This window comes from Cavia porcellus, unplaced genomic scaffold, assembly GCF_034190915.1.
Source record: "Cavia porcellus strain 051 isolate PalLab524CR breed Dunkin Hartley unplaced genomic scaffold, mCavPor4.1 scaffold_17, whole genome shotgun sequence".
Lineage (NCBI taxonomy): Eukaryota > Metazoa > Chordata > Mammalia > Rodentia > Caviidae > Cavia > Cavia porcellus.
This window is the reverse complement of record NW_026947500.1, coordinates 56559878-56584499: the sequence shown is the minus strand read 5'-3', so window position 1 is coordinate 56584499 and position 24622 is coordinate 56559878. Positions and strand designations below refer to the sequence as shown.

General features: G+C 61.1%; 2 protein-coding genes across 11 annotated transcripts in view; one reads left to right on the top strand and one right to left on the bottom strand.

Moving 5' to 3' along the window:
* Positions 1–967: 967 nt before the first annotated feature.
* Positions 968–5899, top strand: Lrrc10b (leucine rich repeat containing 10B). The gene has a single exon (XM_003465874.4). It carries the CDS (start codon positions 1173–1175, stop codon positions 2049–2051), a length of 879 nt encoding a protein of 292 aa, XP_003465922.1. The 5' UTR covers positions 968–1172; the 3' UTR covers positions 2052–5899.
* Syt7 (synaptotagmin 7) overlaps positions 5656–24622 on the bottom strand; it is a 44044-nt gene continuing 25077 nt past the window's right edge. For 6 of the 10 annotated variants that reach the window (XM_063228227.1, XM_063228229.1, XM_063228228.1 and 3 more), the window contains 8 exons: positions 21981–22349; positions 19184–19306; positions 15410–15545; positions 12539–12809; positions 10531–10700; positions 10270–10384; positions 9753–9952; positions 5656–8073 (listed from right to left, as the gene is read on the bottom strand). In XM_063228227.1, coding sequence (XP_063084297.1) covers positions 7969–8073; positions 9753–9952; positions 10270–10384; positions 10531–10700; positions 12539–12809; positions 15410–15545; positions 19184–19306; positions 21981–22349 — 1489 coding nt within the window. In that variant the 3' untranslated portion in view covers positions 5656–7968. The remainder of the gene's footprint in view (positions 8074–9752; positions 9953–10269; positions 10385–10530; positions 10701–12538; positions 12810–15409; positions 15546–19183; positions 19307–21980; positions 22350–24622) is intronic. The other 4 variants (XM_063228233.1, XM_063228235.1, XM_063228234.1 and 1 more) reach the window with 1 other exon arrangement.

Genomic DNA, 24622 nt, shown 5'->3' with positions numbered 1-24622 from the left:
GGTGTGCGCGTGTCAACATACACCCAAATAACACTTCTTAGGCTCTACGCAGTTCGCTTTATGTAAAGTTCACCTTTATTTTTTCCCTGCCTCCACCCCCATGGGCATCTCACTATGCGTTGCTCTTGAATTTCCTGTACTGAGACCTTCCTGCCTCAGCTACCCTACTAGCGGGGACTACAGGTGCTGGCCACAGTTCCCACCTCCCATTTTGATAACGCTTTAAATTTTCCCTTCATGTGGGGAAAGCAGTAGGGTGGGTGAACAGGGTGCTGCCCTGAGATTTGTCTGTTCAGCTAGTTTCCGTAGTCACAGCGCCGGTCTGGACTGTGTTCTCCCCTCTCCATGCGACCTTGACCCCTCCAAGAGGCCTCTTCCTCGACTTTCCAGCAGCGTAGGGTTCAGCATCTAGGGCTGCAGCCACTCTGCCGGGGTTCAAATCTCCGCGGCTTCCTAGTTGGGGACCTTGGGGGAGTCACCCCACTCCGCGTAAATTGGCTCATGTCGAACCTCAGCCTGTTTCCCTGTCACCTCAGCCTGTTTCTCTGTCTGCAGAGGCCAGGCGCGCAGGCGGGAGGTCACGTCAGCGGCGCTTCTCGCACTCCGCCCGCGCAGCCCCACCCCGTCCAGGATGTCCTCGAGGTCTCGGTACGCATAGGCCTGCGTGGGCGCAGCATGGGGAGCGCAGAGCCCCGCGTCCCGCCCGTACCCGGCGTGAAAGGAACAAGTCTCTCCGCTGGGAACCGCTGTCCTAAAGGGACCCACAGGAGGTTGGACGTGGCCGCGCCCTTCCTCGAGGGCCTTTGCGAGGGCCGCATCCCGCGCGAGTCCCGCATCCCGCGCGAGTCCCGGGTTCCGTGCCCACGACCCATGCAGCTCAGCTCTGACGGCGGCGGAGGCGGACCCGCGGGGGCGGGGCGATGGGAGAGCCCCGCCCATTCCAGACGCTCATTGGCTGCCACGCGCACGTCCAGGATTGCCAAGGCGACGGGCCGCCTAACAGCCAGCCCGCGCCGGGCCGGGCCAGAACCTCACTGAGTGGCGGCGGGGCCCGACCAGCGCCTCCACCCGGCCCGGCCCGACGCGGGCGCAGCCAGGCGGGGGAGCTCCGAGACCCACGGGGCGGGGCGGGGCGATGTGGAGCGGTGGAGGCCCCAGCCGGGCCCGTGACCATGGGCATCGCGGAGTCCACGCTGGACGAGCTGCCGTCGGACGCCGAGGAGCAGCTACGCAGCGGCGAACAGCAGCTGGAGCTGAGCGGGCGGCGGCTGCGGAGGCTACCCGGCGCCGTGTGCGCGCTCAGTCGCCTGCAGAAGCTGTACGTGAGCGGCGCGGGACTGCGCGAGCTGCCCGAGGAGATCGAGGAGCTGCGCGAGCTACGTATCCTGGCGCTGGACTCTAACAAACTGGAGCGCCTGCCCGACGGGCTGTGCCGCCTGCCGCGCCTCTTACGCCTCTACCTGGGTGGCAACAGGCTGCGCGCGCTGCCCGCCGACTTCGCGCAGTTGCAGAGCCTGCGCTGCCTCTGGATCGAGAGCAACTTCCTGCGGCGCTTCCCGCGGCCGCTTCTGCGCCTCGTGGCGCTGCAGTCGCTGCAGATGGGCGACAATCGGCTGCGCGCGCTGCCTGCCGAGCTCCCGCGAATGATCGGCCTGCGCGGGCTCTGGCTCTACGGGAACCGCTTCGAGGAGTTCCCGCCCGCGCTGCTGCGCATGGGGCGCCTGCACATCCTCGACCTGGACCGAAACCGCCTGGGCGGCTTCCCCGACTTGCAACCGCTGCGCGCGCTGCGCGTCTTTTCCTACGACCACAACCCGGTCACCGGGCCCCCGCGCGTCGCCGACACGGTCTTCCTTGTGGGCGAGGGCGCCGTCGAGCGCATGGCTGAGCGCGATGAGCCAACGCCGAGGCCGCCACCACGCCGCCCCACGCGAGCCTTCGAGGACGACGAGGAGGAGGAGCTGCTGATCGGGAGTGCAGGCGCCCGGGCCCTGGGGAACCCCGCGTGCGGGCCTTGCACCCTGGAGGCCCTATCCGGCCTGGATACCTGAGGCTGGGGTGTGACTGGTGATTGAGGCCAGCCGCGAGGCAGAGGGGACCGGTAGAGAGGAATCTTTGGGGTGTGGGGTGGCCAGGCGCCGTCCTCTCCTCCCCCTGGAACCCGGGTCACTGCTCTAGGCAAAATCATCCGACTGCCAGGGCGTCTATGCCTTCCTCATGGGGCTTGGCTCTCCCAGCCCACACCCTATCTGGTTCCAGAGTGGCTACCTCTGGGATGCACTGTGAAGCACTGTGCAGCCCTTCGGCGGAGGGAGGGCTAGGCCCAGGGCAGAGAGTGGGAGAAGCTGCCTGTAAACACCCCCCCCCCCCAACCTGGGCCTCTTGTGCTCCTCCCTCGCAGGATCTCTGTGGGCACCCTTCCTCCCTTCCGTCTGGACTCTTCTCCCAGCATGTGCCTGGTATTTTGCTGGGCAGAGAGCTCCCTCTTCCTTCCCCATAGCCCGAGCCGGCAACTATCAAGTTTGAAAAGAAGCCACTGTGCCTGCCTGGCTTCCTGCACCAAAGAGAGGGGCTCCACTCTCCAGAGGCTGCCAGGGACTCTCCCCCTGCCTGCACTCTCCATTCCCTTAATGGGCACAGCCGGCCTGGCTAGCACTGGCAGGGCACAGGTCAGGCCCTGTGTGATGGCCCTCCATCCCTAGGGCCAGGTCTTTTCGTTTGAGCAATAAGGGGAGGAAGGGCAGGGCCAGAGGACACTCAGGGATGCCGTCAGGCCAGGGCCCTCGTTGTGTTTTCTTTAGAAAGAAAGCTGACTGTACTCGTAAATTATATTTCTTGGAGAAAGAATGTGTGCCTCCCACATGCCTGTTTTTCATAAGCTCAGGAGCCCTCGGTGCCCTGCCCGAGTGTCCCAGCCCTCTGCCAGGCTGGCCCTGGCTGACTGTCATCATTTCATTCATCAGGGGACAGCGTTTCCCACCAGCAGTGGTGGCTTTGGCCCCTGCAGGCTCTGTCCTTATGTCTGTCTCCGCTTCCCTGCTCTGGGCTGTCCTGTCCCCCGGTTCAACTATGAAGTCCTGGGTGTTTTTCCATCTCTCAAGAGCTAGGCTGAGCTTTCTGTGTCCTCTGCGGGCACAGAAAGCCACTGATCTCTTTGGTGACTGTCTCTCTCTGTACCTGAGCCGTGCCCTCCTCCTCTCTCCCTAGGCTCCTGCTCAGCTCAGCTCAGCTCTACTGTTGCCCCTCCTCCCCCCAGGGGAGACAGCCTTGAGGTCTGTCTCCCATGAGAAGGTCCTGTTAGTCTCTGTCCCCATGGCAACAAGCACTGATGTCACATGGCCCTGAAAGGTCAGGCTTTGCCCTGGGCTTGGCTGGCATGCTCTGCTGGAACCTGGAAAGGTGGGGGCTGGGCACAGGTCTGGAGCAGCCTGCTCCTTCCCAAGGAGGAGGGTTGGGCATGTTGAGGATCTTCCTGAGACCTGAGTTCCTGAAGCAAGGAATTGAGGAGGCCCCAGGATCACTCAGGATGGGCGTGGGCTAGAACTACCTTCCCAAGCTATACAAGGACTTGTGGCAGAAGGCAGGTGCCTGGGCCTGGCCCCAAGAGCCACAGGTGAGTGCCTGCTTCCCAGGCAGCATTTCCCCATCTGCATGAAGGAGTAGGGCTACTCAGGGTGATGCTACAGCTCAGTGTGTGCACCCTAGAGTTCGCCTGCCTTTCTTTCTGCAGGATTGAAGCTCAGTTTCTTTCCTCCCTCTCCCAGCTCCCTGTGCTTCCTCCCCTGCTACAAGGCCCTGCGCTGGCCTCCCCTGGGTCAGCTGAGGCACTCGACTCTCCCCTTTGGCTCTACCAAGGTTGGCACCCTTGTAATATGCTGCTTTCCTTCAGGAAACAGTAGAGGTTGGCATCTGGGTGCCCATCATGCTGCTTGCTATTAGCCACCAGGAGCCAGCACCTCTGGGAAGTCATTTGGTTGAAGCAGATGTTAGTGCCTGGCTGTGGGGACCGGCAAGAGTCCATGAGACAGGGTGCTGCTCCCTGGTCCAGCAGGTGTCATGGCTCCCCGGCAGTCCTGGCCCTCCTCCACTTGTGTCCTGTGACTTTTCCTGGGCCTCACATGAGGGACACTGATAATGCCTGTGCTGGTTCCCCAAGGCACAGCCAAAGCTGGACCGGTGCAGGGACTGTGCTCCTCCTGCAGCACTGGGGTAGACAGGCCGTGGTGGAGCTAGAGAGAGAACCCTGAAGGATTGCTTGTGCCAGGGGCTGGGGTCGGAACAGGAAGGCAGGCTGGGAGCTGGGAGGAGAGCAGGGGGCAGCAGGGACAGCCTGGGCTGTGGCCTCCTGAATCTTGCAGGGCCCACTCTGGCTCCCAGACCCATAAGCAGAGTGCAGGACTGAAGCCAGGCTCTGCTCTCTCGATAGATTGGAGTCTATGGACAGGTAGAATGTGGGGCCCAACACCCAGGTCTCTCCATTTCCTGCCCTCCTTCTCCTGCAGGGCCTTACCCTGGGGTCCCACCTGGAGCACTTCCCTGGCTTCCCCAAGACACTGGGCGGGCGCTATGGTTCTGAGGATGGACATTTATTAGCACACACAGGCGTGAGCACAGAACGTATATGCAGACAGTCCCTGCCCAGGGGCTCACAATCTAAACAAGACACGTCACACACACACACACAAGACAGACACAGGGGTGGGAGCAGGGCTGCCTTTACAGTGACAGGAGGTCGGGGCCACAGGCTGGGGGAAACAATGAGTCAGCCTTGTCCTTCTGGAGTGGGCACTTGTGGGGAAGGGGACCCTGGGACAGTGGCCTGGTAGGGATGAGGATGGTGCCTGAGGAATGGAGGTACAGTGGGGAAGTTCTGCTAGTGGGCTGTATCTCAAGCACGGTGACAGACACAGCCTGGCAAGCCAGTGGGACCCAAGGTGACTCACCTGACCCCAGCTCCTCCAGACTCTGGCACAGGTCACAGGTCACACTGGTCTCTTTGTCTCATGTTGGGGAGGGGACCCAGGGCCTCCTGTATGCTTGGCAAGTGCTCGCCACAGCACTGCACCCCCACATAATCCAGGACACTGAGGGCAGCTGCTGGGCCGATGGAGGGGTGTGGGTCCCTCGTTCCAGAGAGGGCATGGCCATTGGGTAGACATGGGCCCTGGAGGTGCGCCTGTCCCTTGGGAGGTGGGGGCCTGAGCTGCCTGGCCCTGCCTCGGGCTGGAGAGGGCAGGGCAGTTATTGCTTCTCTAGGGAAGAAAATGGCGTGCCTGGCTTGTCACAGCCACAGCAGAGCCTGGCCCAGCTTCCTCAACGTGGGCTAGAACCTGCAGGGGCCCCTCTCCTGGGGGAGCATTTCCTGACCTTGAAGAGGTGAACTAAGATCAGGGTGGAGAGGGGCTGCAGGCCCTCTGTGGGGACCCAGGCAGAGGCTCCACAGGCAGGTTAGGGGACAATGGTCTGGCCAGGGAACTGAACTGAAAAGCCGCACTCCAGGCCTGCTGTGTTCTGGGGAAGAGCCAGGCTGCCAGCGACATCCAGCCCCGGGGCAACAGGCATGTGCTGGAGACTGGCTGGGGTCCCCAACTGCTCACCCAGCCGCTGCTGCCCAAGGTGGCTGAGCAGGGCCCAGAGAGTAAACAGCCAATGCCCTGCTTTTCACCATCCTTTATTAATCAGAACAGGCCTTACCCGACAGCAGGGCCCATTCCCACAAAAATAGGATTTTGCAAAGAGGAAATTCTGCTGGCTTACAGGGTGTATGTGGTGGAAAACTTCTGTATGGTTCTTTTTTTCTTTGTTTCTTCAGCTTTTTCTCTTCATTTCTCTTCACTGCAAAAATTCTTTCTTTTTTTTTGTATTAGTGGGTTTTTGTCTTTTTTTTTTTTTTATAAAACACTTGCACTCAAAGACTCAAACACGATACAAACAACAGCCACCAGTCCCCACCCCAGGGGCTGGACACCCCGTGGCTTTTGTGTGGCTTTTTCCTTTGTCCCCAACCCTGGCTCGGGAGCCTGGGTGGTGGTGGTGTGGGGGTCAGGCGGATGGGGTGATGTTCACAAGAAGAGCGCTGAACCGGGTCATGACCGGGTCTAGGGCGCCGCAAACGAGGCGGAGGACACTTGTGACAGGACCCAGGACGCGGCAGAGAGACGGGGCCCAGGCCTCGAGTCCCGGGGCAGAGACCGCCGGTGGGCAGCACTCAGGCCTCGGTAATAATACTTTGCTTCCTTAGCACCGTCAGGGTCCTTCCGTCTCGCTAGAGCCCCAGGTCAGGGCGATGGTGACCTCACAACCTCCCCCATGAGGTAGGTGAAGTATTATTACCATCATTTGCAGATGGGGAAACTGAGTTGCAGGAAGGGTGGGTGACTGCTGGAGATCCTGGGTCAGAGGCCAGGCTGAGGCACCCCCCCCAACATCCCCGTGCCCTGCCCTCTGGCTCCCCGAGGCCGTCCCAGCTACTGCCAGCCCGCGTCGCTCCGTTCTCCAGCCCCCCCCCCCAGCCCAGCCACGCAGCCTCCCACATGGGAAAGGCGCACAGTGCACCTGGCTCTTGCCAGAACCAGGCCCCTGCCTGGATGGCTGTGGGCCGCGTGGCCGCGTGGGACCGGGGCTCTGTGGCGGGTCCCTCAGGGCAGACGCAGAGTAGAGCCCGCTCCCCCGCCTTCTACCACGCCACACACAGCTACATGAGGGACACTGCTCACACGGGCTGTGGGGACCACGGCTTTGCACATCCCATAGGCCTTCCTCGCCCACAGAACTGCGCGCCTACCGGAACCCCTCCCTGCGGATCCTGGGTGGGGGACGGGGGGCGGGGGCTTCCATGCGAGAGAGAGCCGAGAACCTCGCGGCGGGCCGGCCTTTGCTACACGCCACTAGCTGGGCTCAGGGAGCCCGCGCCTTCCCGGCCAGGTGCCCCGCCTCCTGCGGTGTCCTGGCGCCACCTGGCGGTGTGTTCTGGGAACGTCGGGAGGCCCTATCGCCGCAGGAGGACCAGCTTGGGGAGGGGGCAGGGGTTCGAGCCGGGTGGTCCTGACTTCTGCTGTCTTGCGGGAAGCCTGCACCCCTAGCCTCGGTCACCTCAGGATCCAGCCGGTTGGCAGGAGGCTGGAAGGAGCCGCTCCGGGGACCAGGCAGCCCGGGTCAGATGAGAGCCCTCACCAGGAAGGAAGGCAGGGAGGGCCTGAGCTAGGCGAAGGCAGGGATGGGCCAGGCCCAGGAGGTGGGGAAGGGGTAGGGAGGAGCCGGCGGGGCTGGGACACCTGAGACGGAAGGGAGCGTGGGTCTTGGTGGAATGCTATGCACACGGTAGGTGCCTAAAAGTTGTGAACCGATGTCCAAGAGGTGAAGTTGCAGGGAAGGAGTCGCATCCCTGCCCCCGCAACCCCGCCTGGCCCTGGCAATCCTGCGTCTCTGAACCACTGTCTGACCCCAGATAGGGCACAGTGCCTGTCACCAGCATGCACACAGTGACACAGCCAGAGCCTCAAGGCCGGCTGTGTCAGTGTGAGCTGTGCCCCTCCTGCAGTGTTCAGGGCCCAGCCGGCACCTGAAGCCACCTGCAGATGGGCTGTCCTGCCAGGCTGGGGCCAAACGCCTCAGCACCTGCTCCTGGGCCGGGAGGATGGGCTTCTCTTCACCCTGGGCACCGCCATAAAGAAAACGGGGGCTGTGCCCACCTGGCGGGCCCCTGGAGGCTGTCCGTCTGTGCACCCCCCCCCAACTGCTCGGCATTGAAAGTCAGGAAGGAGTGGGTGAAGCAGGGAGGGGGCCCTGGAGCCCACCCCACAAACTGTGGGCCAGGGCTGGACATCGGGGGCTGGCCCTGCGTGTGGGGACCCCCGGCAGGACCCTTGGTTCCTCCTCTCACCCACAACGGGGCTGGGCCAGGCGGTGTGCGTGGAGTGGTGAGAGTGCAATGGACCTGGGCCTTGGCCCCCAGGCGTCCCAGGGCTCTCAGGCCTTCAGCTGGTGCCACTGGGCCACAGGCTGCCGGGGACGGGCGATCATGTCCTTCCAGTGCCTCACCTCACCTGGCCCGCTCTTCCAGGACAGATAGATCTGTGGAGCAAGGGTAGTGGCGTGTCAAGGGGCCGGGTGCACGGGGCGGCATGATCCTCGCACACTTCCCAGCCCCGTCATGCCACGCCCAGACCTGAGGCACCCGCCTCAGGCCAGCTGACTGTAACATATTCTCGTGGGGCTGGCACCATGGGCCCCTGACCAGCTTGGGGCTCTACCCCAGATCAGCAGGTGCTGCACTAAAGTGCTGCCCTTCTGGGCAGGGAGGCAGAGGCACCCGGGTGAGAAGACAGCACAGTTCCCAGATCCAAGGCACAGAGCAATTGAGCTGGGCCCTGAGCCACCTGGTTCCCATGCCAGGCCCTGGGTGGGGCTACAGGCAAGGACCGCCCCCCGCCTCAGCCCAGCCTGCGGACCGTGGGGTTTAAGAGCAGACTGGCTGGGAAGGTAGTGAGGCATGGATGGCATCCGCGGATGGCTCTGAAGCCGCCACTGAGCTGCCTTGGTCGCACAGCAGGGGGCGCTCGGGGATACCAAGTAAGCTCTGTGGCTTGCTTGTGATCTGCAGCTGAAAGCTCTCAGGAGATGGCATGGGAGTAGGCTGGCTCTGCCCGTGGTGGTGGTGGGGGGTCAGACTGAGCTGAGGTGGGGACGAAGGCCACAGGGCGCTCTGGGCCCCGCCACAGAGTTCTGGGCCAGCGCTGTGGGTTCCCCAGGGCACCATGCATGCTGTCTGGAAACAATTCGGCTTTGGCTCTGGTGGTACCAGCTGGCCCTGCGGGGGCTGAATTCCGAGCTCTGGACCTCCCCAGGCTACGGTGGGACCCATGCACGTTTGACCTGGAGCCACAGAGCTCACCAGAGTCAAAAGGAGCTAGAACTCCCTGAGAGGCTGAAATGGGAGAATCCCAGTATCCAACCCAGCCTGGGCAATTTAGAAACTAAGTGAGACCCTGCCTTGAAGTAAAACATAAACGGAGCTGGGGTGCAGCTCAGCTTGAAGGCCCTGGCTTCAGTCCCCACCAGTGAAAGCAAAACAGCTACCAATTCAGACCCAGGAGTCTGTGTAGCCCAAGATGCCCCGTGGCCCTGCCAGGACATGTGCCCTTCTGCCTCCCCAGCAATGAAAACTGCCACCATTCTGCCCCTTGCTGCAGGACCTGGGTCACTCTGTCTGGTGTCCCCAGCAAGGCCACGATGAGGCTTCCTGTGCTTCCCATCTATCTGCTCCTGGCTGCTGTTCCTAACTCACACAGGGGCTGCCCACGCCTTGGGTGCAGCACCCCCACACAGACTTGAGGTGTAGCAGGCACACATATGGGCACCCCCTGCACATCCTGCTGTCTTGCTGGCCCTCTGCTGTGTGGCCTGAGTGACCCCCGCATGCATGCGGGAGGAAGGAAGGTCCCAAGGAGAGGACAGTGCCAGGAGGCAGGGCTGCTGGATTTGCAAAACTCTGGGTTCAAGCCCCAGCACCACTGGAGGAGGAGAGGTGGGGCAGGACCAGCAGGGTCACTGACCTCCCAACCCATAGGTGACCCGAGACCGAACAGAGCAAGAACAGAATCTCAAAGCAAGGAGGTGGGGGCTGTGTTACAGCTACCAGAAACTGCAAGCCAAGCCAGGTACAGGACTTTGTGAGGCGAGGGCGCCACCCCAACCTCACCGAAAGAAGCAGGGAAACCCCTGAAACCATGGCAAACCCCCATGGTGCCCACCTTGCCAATGACATCGTTGCGGCTCAGCCTGTCCTTGTCCATGACGGTGATGACGATGGTGGTCTCCCGCAACTTCTCCGTGGGGATGTCGAAGGCGAAGGACTCGTTGAAGATAGGGTTCAGGTTCCTCTTCATGGTCACCGTCTTCTTCTTCTCCACCCGCTTGTCCTTGTACATCAGCCACACCTTCACGTAGGGGTCTGGGTAGGCAGGGAGAATCAGGGGTCTGGGACCCTTCCGGGTGGAGGGAGTAGGAGGGACCTAAGTGGGAGGGTGGGACCCAGGGAGTCCGAAGTGACACAATCAGAAAGACCCAGGGGTCTCTGGTGTCTCTGCTAACACCTGGGGGAGCTGAGGTTGAGGTGGGCGCCCTGACCAAGGTCAGTGAGAGTAAGCATTGCTGCTGGGCTTGAAGCCAGACTACTGCAGCTCAGAGCATCCCTCTCCTCCTGCTCCCTGGAGGACAGTGTCCCAACACAGCCCATGCCCTGGTTCCCCTCTGTGCCCCAGCCCGCACCTGATGTTCCCCCAATGTCCATGGCTTTGAGGTTCCGGGCTTTGATGATGTTCACGATGATGGAGTTGGCAGAGGGGTTGTAGCAGAGTGACAAGAGCAGCTCCCCTCGGCTCCCCTAGAGACAGTGGCATGGTCAGAGGGGGCTTAGGGGTGCCAGGAATGCCCTAGGAGTGTCGGGTCCCCACTGTCACACCACCACCCCTCTGGCAGGGAGCTCCGCCCCCAGGAACGCCCAGGCCCAACAGAGCTCAGGAGGCCTACACTCCCATCGCTGCATGGCTTCAGGTCCTTCCAGAAGGTCTGCATCTGCGTCAGGTCCACCTTGTTGAGGGGGATGGACACCTCCCCGATGGGGTCATTGCGGCTGAAGCGGTCATAGTCCAGGACCTGGAGGTAGAGGACCCTCTGCACCACCTTCTCGTAGGGGAAACCTGGGGACAGAGAGGGGAGGTGAGGGTAACTCACACCCCAAGCACTATGCAATTAGGAACAGGGGCCCCCCAAAACACAAGAGACCAAGGTCCCAGGGTTGAGAAGAGTGCAGTGCTGCCCCTACGCATGTACACCTGCCTGTGGCCCAGTTCCGGGCTGGCCAGGCCTTGTGGGGAACACAGCCGAGACGAGAGCAGGGCTGGACACAACACCAGACTGCTTTGCCTCCACGCCTTCCGGGTATCGGCCTGCCTGTGCTCCCTGCCACCCTCTTCTGTGCCCACTTTCTGCCCTGACGAGGCCATTACAGATGCCACAAGTCCCCCAAACCCCGCCACCTCCTCCTGCTCCTGGGCCAGGCTCATGCAGCTGCCAGGGTGGGTTTAAAAACAGCCAGGACAAGGTGCCTTGGCCTCGGGCACTGCAGCAGCTCCAGGGCACTGAGAGTAAAAGGCCTTGGCCTTGCGGGCTCTGGGTCCCGTCCCTGTGTGACTCGGCCCCGTGTCTCCCTGCCCCTATCTTTTTGCCACTGGCCGTGACAGACTCGTCCCTGTCTCCTTGATCATCACCTGCTCGCCCGCCAGGCTGGGATGGGAAGGGGGACATAGGTCAGCCTGGGGCTGAGCAGCAAGGAGAAAAGATGGGGGAAGATGCTGAAGGTCCTCGGACATTCCCCGCAAGGTGCTGGGACAGAGAAGCCATAGACAGGAAAGAGTGGGCGCAAGAGGAAAGCTCCAGGTGCTCCAGGGAAGGGGGCCACAGGATCTCCAGGAGTCCTACTCCAGGCGACCCTTGGCATCAAGTCCAGGTGAAATAACAGGGAAAAGCCATCTATGAAGGCTGGCAGCTCTGAGATCCCTGTACCCAAATCAGCACTTCTGCATGCCAGAGTGGGGAGTCTCCTGTCTAACTCCTATTCATGTGTCAGAACCCATCTTTTTTTTTTTTTCTGCGCCAGGGATCGAACTCATGACCTCGTGTTTGCCAAGCAGGCACTTATACCACTGAGCTAAACCCCCAGCTTAGAACCCATCTAGAATGGCCTCTCATCAGAGAAATTCTCTTTTTTTTATTATTTTTTATTTTTTGTCTTTTTTCATTTTTATCGGTACCAGGGATTGAACTCACGACCATCTGCTTGCAATGCAGGTACTTATGCTGCTGAGCTAAATCCCCAGCCCCTCAGAGAAATTCTCTTTAGCAACACAAAGGGAAACTTGTATGGTTCTCTGCAGCACCATCATGCGGTGCATGGCCTAATCACCAGACCAGAGACCTATCCAAGGCCACTGCAGTCCTTGTCCTTTTCTGAGCCTAGAACGGAGCTCACAGTTTGTGACTGATAGACAGGGGCTCTGCCGGCTGGCTCCACATGCATGTGACAGCTGGCATCCTGCTGGCTGTGCCATCCCTCCCAGCAGCAGCAGGCCAGGCTGCTGGGAAAGGGCTGTGGCTTCTTTCTCTGCAGGTGCCAGGAGAACCCACTTCTGACCTTGTGCCCCGATCTGTGACCTGAGGCTCAGACCCAGGACAGAAAGACAGGCTGTCAGGGCAGCAGAGGGCCCCTGCCCCAGCAGCTCCAGGGCACCAGCTCAGGTGGCTGAGACAGGGCACATGCAAGCTCACATTCTGTGTTTTGTTTTTTGTGGCGCTGGGCAGTGAACCCAGGGCTTCAGGCTGAGCTGTGTGGGCAGCCTGTTCTTTTTGCCTTAATTCTGATACGGCTCTCGCTACATGGCTACACTGCCCAGCTGGGCTGGAACTTGCAAGCCTCCTGCCTCAGGCTGGCATGTGTGTGCACACAAGTGTGTATGTGCATTGGGTAAGGGAAGCTCACCTTCGAAGAGGAAGGTCTCATTCCAGTGGGGGTTGAGGTTTTTCCGCTTCACCTTGGTCTCCAGCTTGTGCTTCTTGTCAGGTAGCAGATAGATCTTGACAAAAGGATCGCTGGTGCCACTGAAGTCCTTCGCCGGCAGCTCCTGGGCCTTCAGGATCTTCACGGTGAGCGTGGACTCCTGGAAGTTGTAGCCTACACTGAACTGGATCCGGCCCAGGTTCTCGCGGCTGCAGCCCTCGTGGGCCTCATCCTCCTCAGAGCCGGGAGACAGCTGGGGAAGGAAGAGGCCATGATGGGGGGACTCTGCCTCCTGGCTCCCTGGCAGCTGGCAGAGCAGACTCTGCTCCCTCTCGGCTCATGCTGGGACAGGTGATGGCCAGTCATGTCCACAGTCAGCAGCTGACACAGAGGCATGCAGAGCAAGGCTCTGGCAGATCCTCACGGGGACAAGGGAGGGAGAGGTCCTGAGCCAGGAGGCCCCTGATGGCCCCAAACCCCAAGCTTCAGAGGTACCTCAGGCTGCTGGGGTTCCCCTGTTGCAGCCCTCTCAGGCTTTCTACCTTCTTGGCCTATGGGAGACACAACTGGCCCAGTCAGGGCAGCTCCTGTAGTATAAATGTCCCCCAAGATTCCCTGTAAAAGGGGCCCTAGGTTCCAGGATGCTGTGTACAGGGTGGGGGATATTGGGGACCACATTGGTCTATGGCACTGATGCTCCACCTTGCCGATGCAGTCTGAGCCAAGAGACTGGACAGCACCTGGGCACAGACCTGCCTAAGGGCACCTGGTGCCTTATGTCACCTGCTGGGCCTCGGGGATGGGGGTTGTGCCTGCGCCATCCTGGTCTTGAGGGCGAGCCCAGCACAGCCCTGTGTGCGTACATTCGGTTCTACCCTGACTTCGTGGAACAGGAAGCGGCTGGGGCAGGAGCCCAGCCAGGCATGTGATGCCACAGCCACTCCCAAACCCTGTTGCCTTCTGCTGTCCAAGTGCTCCTGGCCAGCAGGGAGCGGACCAGCAGACCCCGGGTGAGTCAAGCCCTGCTCTCCTGTTCCTGCCTGCAGGGGCAGCTTGGGCTTGGTGGTGCTGGGACACCAAGTGACAAGGACACAGGGTACACCTACCATGGTGGAAGACTCATGTCACCTCTCCGCTGCCAAGTGGCTGTCACTGCACTCTAGCTGAGGAGGCTGGCTCACAGAGGTTAGGTCACAAGTCCAGGGTGACAGCTGGCCAGGACTTACCTGCTCGAGAGACTGCCATGGCCCACCTCTGCCCAGGGCTGCATCCCTCCCTCCCATGCCACCCCAGCCAGACAGGTGCTCCTGGCCAGTTTCAGTGTGGAGCCGCAGGGGCTGTAAGGCTGAGCCTTGGTGTTGGGGTACCGAGTATGGCTGCCTGTCCTTGCCACACAGGCAGGGACTCCAGCCCCACTGGGCAACCTGCAGCTCCACCCAAGCCCATCTTCTCAGCTCCCTGGAGACAGTTTCTGCCTCTGTGGAGCAGAAGCCACTGGCTCCAGAGAATTCAATGGGCCCAGCAAGTCACTGGCCCCATTCAGTCTAAAACTGGGGTGCAGTTGTAAGGGACCCGAGATGGCTCCGGCCCCACCTGGGGTCCTCTGTTTACTTGGCTCCGGAACAGGGAGCTGTCAGGGCCTTGGGCAAGCAAATGGACTTCCTCTTGTAAAAGGGTGGAGCCTCTGGACCCAGGGAACCAGTCATCTGTATGGCAACCAGGTTGGCCACACAACCCCTCCCTCAGGTAACTGAAGCTGCCAGAGTATCAGACCAAACTGGGCCTGACATAGCCTAGGACCCCAACTCTCCGAGGGCCGACCCAGGAGGGTTCCTGGAGCCCAGGATTTCAATTCCAGCCCAGGAACCTAGCCAGACTGCATCTCAAGAAGCACACAGAGAGAGCATCAAGCTAGCCCTTGTGCTAAGGCACCTGACTTCTGTCTCCTGCCCCCACTACTGGGGTCTCTCGGAGCTCCCCAGCCCTGCTGCAATGCACTATCACTTCTTGCCCCTGGGCTGGGTGGGGAAGGGAGGGAACCAATCAGCAGAAACAACCGACCAGGCAGTGGGTAGGGCCCTGGCCACTGGAAGGGAGGTGCTTCACCCTGAACCCATAAGTGCAGACCTGGACCCCAACAGCCCACTGCCTTGAGTCCTGCATCTCACCCTACCGACCTGGGACTCAGTTGTGTGTGGTAACAGACAGGCATGTGAGAGTCCCATGGCCAGGCTGGTGGACACCCCTGAGGCCCAGGGACTGGCCACCCTGAACTGAGGACGGCAGACAGCTGGAATCCCCAAACGCAGCCTGCGTGGAGGATGGGGCCTACGGAGATGACTGGTCTCAGGTCATCCCCAAGGGAGCAGCAGGTGCAAGTGACCACCCTCAGCCTCCCAGCCTTTCCTGGAGCCCTGGACAGCGGGACCCTCGGTTCCGGCCACATCTTTGAAAAGTGTGCTGCATGGTCACCAGCAGGGGGCGCCCAGAGACTCCATCAACCCTTGAGGTCAGGCGGGATAGGGCTAGGAGCCCTCCAGCCAGGACATGGAGGGAAGGTGGGGGACAGGAGATGGGGGGGGGATAGCCACGCCCACCTGCTGCCCAGTCCCTGTCCTCTGCCTGTACTGCGGAAGCTGTGTTCCTGGCCCCCTTCTTAACCAGAACGGGATGGATGAAGATGCTACTCTCATTTTCACTTGGTGAGCAGAGGGACTGAGGCACATGGCAGCCTCTCTGGCCTGCTCATGCATCAAGCACCAAGCAATCCCCACACCATGCCTGGCTCTCTGCCCACTGATCTGAGGTGCTGGCCACAAACCACTGTCCCACCCCACCCCTCTGCCCCCTCACCATGAGCATCTCGCTGGTGAGGGAGTTCACAAGGTCCGAGACAGAGGAGCGGGGCTCGGTCCTGCGGTCAGACTCATCGTGGGGCGTCTGGCCTGGCACCAGCGCTGTGTCCACTGCCTTCCCACCTGCGGGCAACCTGGGGAGGGGAGGGAAGTGGGTGTGGGCTGGAGGCGGCTAGTCTGTCCCCACAGCCTGGGTGAGTGGCCAGCAGGAGCACTAGTCTGCAGGCCTGGTTCTCCCCGAAGTGGGCACAGGGTCCAGGACCTCTGCAGCCTCTGCTCAGGTGGCTGCTTCAGCTGCTCCTGTGCGCTCTGCTCTGGGGACCACTGTTCTCTGTGGCTCGCAGGCTGATTGGTCTCTGGGCTAGTCCCATAGGAGCCAGGGAAGGTTCCAAGGGCACTCTCACCTTCCACCTTCCCTCTGGGAATACCACCATGCCTTCCCACCCTCAGCACCGTGTCCGCACCACCTGCCTACAGGGTCCCATGATGACAGGCACACCCTTGTGCCATTGGCAACTGACCACTGGCAGTGAGTGTGCCCAGTGAGTGTGACCAAGAACTGTAATTCTTTTTCCACACTCTTGGGGACTGAGTCATAGCCCCCTGGTTATCTTATCTCTTTTGTGACAGTGTCTCTAAACTGCCCCAACTGGCCTGGCACCTGTGATCTTGCCTCAGCCTCCAAGCACCTGGATTACAGGTACGTGCCACCACACCCATCTTTGTCATGTAAGGCAATGTAGGGTTATCGATCACCTTCTGGACACAGCAAGCCAGCACCCCATGCTCACTGGTCCCCACCCAGCTCCCTTTGGTGGGGCTGCATGTGGGACAAGCCCTCACCCAAGCTGAGAGAGACAGCTCCCCCAGTAGCCCAGCTGCACCCTGCTCCAAGCCATTCTCAGGAAGCTGGGATCTCTGTTCAGCTGGGGCTGGGGAAGGGCACTAAAGCCTGTCCCTTGAGGACAGCTGGGTGGGCAGTGGGCAGGGATGGGTGGCAGCGTGGGGCTGGGGTGGGCTGCAACAGGACAGCTTGGCGAGCGCACAGCCACACCTGGAGCCACACAGCTGGACACAAGGCATGGCCACTGGACAGACCTGGCCAGCACATGGGCACAGACAGACATGCACGGATGCCTGGCCGTGGAGGGACCCACAGTGAGCGTGCACACACAGATACACAAATGCACAAGTGCACATAGCCAGAGACGCCCAGGGGGAACTCTGGGAGAATGCATGGGTACAGCTGGACACGGCAGGCATGATGACGGCACCCAGGTGTCCAGGAGACCCGTGCGGGGCCCCAGCATGCCCTGGTGAGTGCGTGTGAACTGGGACAACTGAAAGGGAAAAGCAGGCAGCAGATTCGGAGACAGACACCCTGGTGATGGGGTATTCGACACGCCCGCCACTGACACACAGGGACTCCCGCCGCTGTACACTCGGACACACTTGCAGACACGTGCTCAGGAGGACAGGCACGGGGAGGAGGAGGACACTGAGAGAGCTGGAGAGGTAAAGTCAGGTTAAAAATAGAACTGAGGGTACGAGAGTCACGGAGTAATTCGGGCCAAACTGCAGCACCAGCACAGCTGCAAAGCAGCCTGGGAAAGCTGTTGGAGGTCACGGGATGGAGACAGAGAGACTGAGGCATCGGGAGAGGCAGGGGGAGGCCAGGAGTTGTCACTGGCCCAGGGACACCCTGTGAGGAGCAGATGGGAAGGAGAGACAGAGGAAGAGATGACAGAGAGAGGACACAAGAAAGGTTAATCAGAGTCAAGCGGAAGAGGCTGTGGGTGGACGGGTACGAGGAGCCAGGCGGCCACAGGAGAGGCAGAGGAGCTGGACACAGGGCGGAGGGAGCATGGTGGCTTCGGAGGCCTTGAGCAATGGGGTGGCCTGGCCCCCAGGGTGGCTGGGGTCACAGTGGCAACCATTTGGATCTGAGAAGCGATGGAGAGAGGATGGCTGAGCGTGGCAGGGCGGAGCAGGGTGAGGGGTTGGAGGGGAGGTTGGGGCAGTGGCCAAGGACATAGGGCTCTATGCAAAGGTATGGGCCAAGATGCCGGGCTGGGGCTCAGGGGCTCCCACCTGTCCATGGCTCACTAGACACACCTCCCCAGCATGGGACCTGGGGTGTGGCCAGCGGGGCACAGGGCTTGAGGTTGAGGGCACCAGGCTCCAAAGCTAGGGAACAAGGCTTGCCCCATGGGGACAAGGCAGGGACTACTAGCCACATCTCTACCTTGCCTGGGACCTGGGGTAGCCAGTGGGGCACAAGGCCAGAGGCCAAGCACTGGGTGAAAACCATTTGGGTCTTGAGTTTTGGGGTTTTATACCAAGGTCTAGGGCCACCGAAGACCACAGGGTATGAGGCAGGAGTCATCCCTCCTCTGGCCTGCCAGATGTACCCTTACCTTTCCTGACACTGGGGTAGCCACCCTGCTTGCAGCTCTGTCCCTGTGAGCATGTGGCTAATGGACCAAGGCAGGGACTTACCCTCAGCAACTGGCCAGCTGGGCAGAAAGGGGGCTGGGGAAGATGGCCACACCCAGCACTGCAAGACAGGACCCTGGGCCCTGGGGCAGCCATGCTGAACCTCAGGGTTGGTCTGCCTGCTTGGGGAGGCCCAGGGGACTCTCAGGCCTGGGAAGGAGCACTTGGGGGCCACTCTGGCAGTGGGGAGAGGGGACATACAAGGTCCCTGTAGCTGGCTGGGTGGGGGCACAGGGCCTTCCCCCACACCTATCTGGGTGGGCAGAGGCAATGGATAGTGACCAGAGAGATGGGTTATGGTGATAGAGTCTCCTCAAGCAAGGATGCAGACAGGAGTGAGATGGCACCGGTGAAGAGAAATCTGTTTCCAGATCTGCTCCCTCACACTTCCAGCCTTCCCAGCTGTACCCCAGCCTTTCCCCAGGCCCCCAGCTCCTCTGCCTGCCACAGCCCAGACCCAGGCCCAGGCCTGGAAATAGCCCCACCCTCCTTGGGCACCTGGGCCAGCCCTGGCTTGCAATGAGGCCATAATAGAGGGGGTCCCAGAAACACTGATCTGCTGGCTCTCGGCCTGTCCACCTGTCCTAACTGCCAGCTCCTGTGGCAGCCTGGGACATCATCCCATCCTCAAAGGCTCTGAGTGGGCTTTAGGGTTCCCTGTTCTACCCAGCCAACAGTTGCAGGAAGCGGCTGAGTTGGGCTGTCAGCAGCCCAGGCTTGCAGAGGGTCCCCATGGTCCTGCCCCTCCCCTGGGGACCAGAAGTGGGGGAGTGGGCCAGGCCAGTACAGGACAGTGGCCGCCCCGCCCATAGGGCCAGTCTCAGCTTGGCCAAGGCCACCAGCCTGGCCTACTTCCTGCTGACAGGGCTGTGTCCCTAGGGCTCTCCCAGGCTTCCTCACCAGGCTCCTCTTTCTCCGCCCCCCCTTGGGGCCCAGGGAGGTTGAGGCAGAGGGGATGAGGGAGCACAGGCTGGCACCCCTCCCTGACATCCCCCCAGGCCACCAACCACCGAGAAACAGGCATTTCCGGGTCGGGTGGACAGCGATGAGATGGACAGCAGAGGAAAGCCAAGCAGCAGATGGCGCAGGGGGGGCTTGCTCCAGGCCAGGGCAAGGGTGCCGGGGAGCAGGCCTGATCCAGAATGGTCCCAGGATGGGTGCCCAGGGGCTGGGAGGCCCGGTCCTCCAGCTCCAGCATCGCCGAAGGCGGCACCGTCGCCTCCTCATCCGCTGCTCCCGCTGCTGCCGCTGCCTCGGGCCCCGCCTGAGCGCGTACCTCTTGTCCCCCTGAGCGTTCTGGTTCTGCTGGGTTCCTGGGTTTTGCAGGTCAGGGATATTGGCAAAGTCATCCTGCTCCGAAAGCCCTAAGACCAAGGATAGCACCACCATCCGGCCTTCCCTGCCCGGGGAGGCCCAGCAGCGAGATGCAACGAGAAGGCCCCAGGGGCAGGGTGGGGAGGGGGGGACAGAGACAGAGACAAAGAAAAACAGGAAAAGAGCGTGAGAAACTGGCCCTGCAGGAGAGAAACCAAACTTCAGCAATATCAACTGTAGTGGAGGAGGGAGAAGGGAGAAGGGGAGGGGAAGGGCGGGGAGGGTCAGTGGCATAAGGAGGTCAGAGTCCCGGCTTGGCACCCCATGGCTGGTGGGAGTGTACACTGCTGGGGGCTCCAGGAAGCCACATATTCTGTTCACCACCAGAGAACTCGGAAACCCACTTCGACCCTCTGGGCCTCTCAGCCTGATGCCTTAGAAGCCAGAGGGCTCCCAAGACCTCCTCTTGCAGGTGCAGGGGGAAGGCATGTCCCTTCCCACAGTGGTCCCGGGCACAGTGGCCCTTTCTGTATACCCCCTCTGACACATCCAGGAGGGACTGCCAGGCCACCGTGTCTGCTCAGAGCCTCCTATCAGAGGCGCAGTCCAAGAGGCAGCAAGAGCATCTGCCCGCAGGTGGATGTGGGCCCCCAGTGGGGCTGCTGCAGAGGCATGGGAACCAGCATACTGGATATGGGTGTGGTAGTGGTGTGGCACCAGAGCCCATGGCTTTCTCCGAGGACCGCTGCGGTCACTGCTCTTCCCAGGGGCACTTCTGGGCGTTTTGTGGAGCTCGGTCCATGTAGGAGGTTCTTGGAGGAGGGCTCAGGGGAGGACGTGAGGCTGGGACTGCAAGAGCGGGTGGACCATTCCCGGGGAGCTGTCAACAGGGTACCCCAAGGGGCAAGAAACAGCTTCAGGAGGCGCAAGGGCACGGCCACAGTTCCTTCTCTGTTTCTGTGTCTTTGCCCCGGGGACAGCTCACGGCAGGCCCTAACTTGGGGGGCCAAATCTGCCCCTTCCCTCAGGATGAATTCCTGTCTCTGCAGCTCCTACCCACTGGCTCTGGAGTTGGTAAAATTCCACTTGGCTGCCATGGGAAGGCAGGCTGATGAAAGCAACTCGTTTTCCCCTGTTGCTGCATTTCTGAGAAACTCCTTCCACTCTTCTTAAAAAACTGAGCAGCACTGCACAGAAGCCCTTTGTCATCCTTTGCAGTGCTGAGGGCTGCAGGGCCAGGGCCCGAGGCTTGGGGACACGGCTGCACTGAGGAGGTGTTTGTGCCCACTAAGCAGCACGTGGGCCTCTGCTCTGGAGAAGCCTGGGGTGCAGGGGCCTGCACACCCCTGGGTCACAGCCTGTTTCTGCACAGAGCACGAGTAAGAAAGCATTTTACAGTTTTAAAAAGTGCTAATTAAAAAACCACAGTGAAAACCACATGTGACCTGTAAGGCCTGAGATGTTTATGACCTGGCCTTCATGGGGTGCAGGGAGGAGGGGAGATGCCAGGCCCCACGTGATGGGCAGGGGCAGGGCTGGTGCTAAGAGGCCTGGGCACAGGACACCAACTCTTGTACCATGCCCATCGGATCCTGTTCCACCTGGGCTCCTCCTGCAGCTGGGGATGGGAACCAGGGGGTGGTGGGGTGAACGTAGCCTGATGCTAGGGGTGTGTGATGGCCTGCAGCTGTGTCCGTGCCAGGGTAGCAGTGATGCCCTGCAGGGTCCCTGCCAGCACTGCATCTTTCCTGGCCTTCTGCACCTGCATGGCAGTGTCCTGGCTGGCTGTCCCATCTGGGGAAGGTTCTGGGTGGCCTGTGAGGGTCGAAGGAGAGACTGTCCCCATTCACAAGGAGCACCTCCACAGCACGTCGCCCTGGACTGCACGGTGCAGGCAGTGGCCTTCTCGCAGGGGCTTTCTGGGCGGCTCTTCTGCCTGCCCTGCTATGAAGCTCTGCTAGGCTCTTGCAGGACACACAGGGTGCTCCCAGGAAGAGTTCACCTTCTCGCCTTACATCTTGTCAGTGAGCTGGGTGCTGGTCTTAGGCTTCCCTTCTTTCTAGCTTTCTCCTCTCCCAGCCTCATGAACTGGTCTCCTGAAAAGTATGCCCAGGAAGGCCTGGGCAGTTGAAGAACCCCTGAACCTAGAGGGATGCTCATGTTAGGCCAGTGGTGGCAGGTGATGCCAGGAGCTGAAGCCCATACCTATTTGGGCCCTAAGAGCCAGTGTCATTGCCCAGAAGGGTGCTGGGGCTTCCTGGACATAACTAGTGGGGTGAGTGGCCAGGGCAGTGGCACAGCTTAGACTCTGGCAGCCTCTCAGGACTTGGAAGAAACCTGATTGAGAAGCGACATGCCTGGAAGCTTTGGGGGACCAGGGGGCCAAGCTGTCACTGGAGGAGACAGCTGGGGTACAGGTGGCTCCCAAATGTCAGAGGGCATGGGAAATGAGAGGTAGGAAGGAGTACGGGCCACCAAGGCTGCCCACCCACCTAGTTGGGGTGTAGAGAGCAGGTATGGAGGGAGGGCAGGCAAGGAAGAGGGCAGGGCCTCCAAGGGCAGGATAGGGGGTCAGCCTGGCCAGGAGGGGCCGTTCTCAGGAGCTGCTGAGCCCTATCCACCGGAGGCTTCTCTGAGCTCAGGAAGAGCCTGCCTGTGCCCTGCCAGATTGTGGAGGCACACGCGGGGTGCAGGATCAGCTAGCCCAGGAGACTTGGGAGAGGGAGAGGGTGGGCCGGCCACTCTGGGGGAGGACTTACAGGAAGGATTTCATGTCCAAGCCTCGGTTTCGAATCTGCCCCACCACGTGGTCCCAGCTGCCCGGGTTGGAGCGGCTGCGGCCCCCAGCCGCCCGGTACTTGGAGCTGGCCGAGGTGGCCTGCCGGGCTGGGCCGCGGCCTTGGGTGCGGGGGTTGGCACCGGGCGCCGCGGCCACATGGGCCTGCAGCTGGCCCAGGCTCTGGCTGGTGGTGGGCTGGCTGGGCTGCCGGCCCCGCTGGTGCTGGCTCAGGGGCTGCTGCAGGCTCTGCTGCCGCGTCAGGGTGCGGGGTCGCTGGCACCTCGGCTCTCCCGTGGAGCTGGGGATAGACTCAAGGGTAGTGGCCGTGGACAGGGTGGAGTCCTCGAAACTTGGGGTGGACGGAGGAGAGGAGAGAAAGGAGAAGCGGTTGAAGGGATCGGAGCGGAGGAGAAAGAAGCCCAGGGCCAGGAGGCCCCAGTGCAGGGCCCCGGCCGGCCCTGACCTCCTGCCATCCAGCCAGCCTGGCTGGCTGGCTGGCACCCACACCCCCTGCCTGGACCCCATCTCCACGTGGCTGTGTGGTGAAGGCGGGCTCCTTAGGATCGGAGGGTGTAGTCTCACTGGAGACTCTGGGCTCCCACTCCCCCAAATCCGGAGGAAGAGGAGGCTCAGGGCAGTGCAGACCTGGCCTAGTAACACCTGGCTTGAGGGGAGCTCAGGCTCCTGTGCTTTGGTCCCGGGGCAGGAGAGGACAAGGCTTCCAGGTCTGGGAAGCCACCCCTGGTTCGCAGGAGCAGCTCCTTGTCAGGGAAGGGACCAAGAAAAGAGCATGCAGGAGCCTCAGCCCCCTGTCCTGGCCCCTCAACCCTGTTCTGACAGAGAATGGGTGACTCCCCTGTCTTCTATGCATCCATGAGGTGCTCCCCATGCCAGGCTGTCAGCAGCTCTGAGAAATGTTGGGGTCAGGGAAAGGCTGGGGCAAGGTTGGACAGGAGGCAGGACCTAGCTGGTTGCAGGCCATGCAGGGCCAGAGTTGGGGTTCAGAGTCACTCACTACCTGGGGCCCTGGAGAAGCCTTTCACTCCCTCGGCCTCAAGGGTTCCCCTCCCTACTCCCTCCCTCTGCCAATCCGGCAGTCTAGGGTAGGGTTGGCACGGTGGCTTGGGAATCAAGTTTTCCTGGAGCACAGCCCCCGGCATTGGTTGTAGGGTTTGGGGCTGAGTAGTGTGAGAGCCAGCTGGTCTTGCAAAGCCTGCACACATCCTACATGCCCCCTGCTGTTCACCCTTGGTCACCCTTGATCTGGGGTCATGTGGCAGCTGTGTCCCTCTGGGAAGGCAGAAAGGAGGTCCAGGGCCCCTGGGAGCCGCGTTCACCACCACAACCAGATCCTGCCTCTGACACCCCAAAACCTACACGGGAACCAAAAGACAACAGTTAGACTGCCCCTGTGGGCTGAGAGGAGAGAGAGAGAGACAGAGATAGAGAGAGAGACAGAGACAGAAAGAGAGACAGAGACAGAGAGAGGGGAGGTAGAGAGAGCACCAGAGCATAGCAAAGAGAGAACGCAAGAGAGAGGGAGGAGAAAGCAGAACATCTTTTCCTGGGGTCCCATTGGGATGCAGCCTGGCCTGACCAGGGCCCAGAACAAGGCTTCCGTCTGGCACCAGCGGAGCCCACAGCTCCAGAGACAGCCAGGGCTGAGATCAAGGGAGAACGGCACGCAGTGGCCACCTCCTCCTCACTGACCTCATTTTGGTTTCCTATCACATCCAAAATTAGTCGAATTTACAACCTCTCAGTCGTAGGGAACTAAAATTGGTGCCTCTAGGCCTGGAGCCAGTGTAGGGCATGGAGGCCTTACCACCCTGGAGGCAGGCCGGGCAGTCAGGCAGGCAGGGGAAGGAACCTCCCACAGGCCCTTGCTGAGGCCAGATGTCAGAAAAAATGGCTCTGTGCTCACTCAAGCCAATGAGCAAAGGAGGTCCCAACCAGGGGTCCTCAGCGGCCCCTAGCTCTAACTTCTGAAGGGAACCAGGAGGGTCCAGGGGGGCCCAGCTGTTAAGAAGGGGCTGGGAGGTGAGTCTGGCAATGCACACAAGGCAGGGGCATAGCTGAAGGTAGCCCAGGACCTGGAAGGCAGTGCACCACGCAGCCTGGAGGCTTCAGAAAGCCATGACAAGAACAAGCCACTATGGTACAGGGAAGGGGACCAGTCATCTCCAGAAGACAGGGTCAACCACCCTATATCCATCCCTCAAGGGTGGGGCCAATGTCTGACAAGCTATTAGAGAGGGACAGCTCCCCTTGGTAGGGTCGGGGTTACTCTTTGGCATCAGGAAAGAGAAGCCAGCCAGGGCTCAACCTCTGCAGCTGGTCAAGGAGGGTCAGCTTGCTGGCCAAGACTGGGGCAGTTGTGGGAGGGCTGAGATGAAGTGGATGGGGGCAGCTTGGTGGCCGCTCATGGGGGGAGCCCGGCAACAGATGGTGTCATGGCCCAAGCAAGACAGGACAAGCAATGGAGTCAGCCGGTGGCCCCCAGGGGAACACCCAGGGCTAGATCTAGAGCTGCCTGCCAGCAGGGGGAGGCGAGGCCTTGTGGATATGAGAGGCAGCAGAAACAGGCTGACACAGGAGGGCCGGGCCCCCTGCCCACAAGGG

What these genes read in the sequence shown, in the direction of transcription:
- Lrrc10b (XM_003465874.4), top strand. Translation starts at nt 1,173, where the DNA reads ATGGGCATCGCGGAGTCCACGCTGGACGAGCTGCCGTCGGACGCCGAG.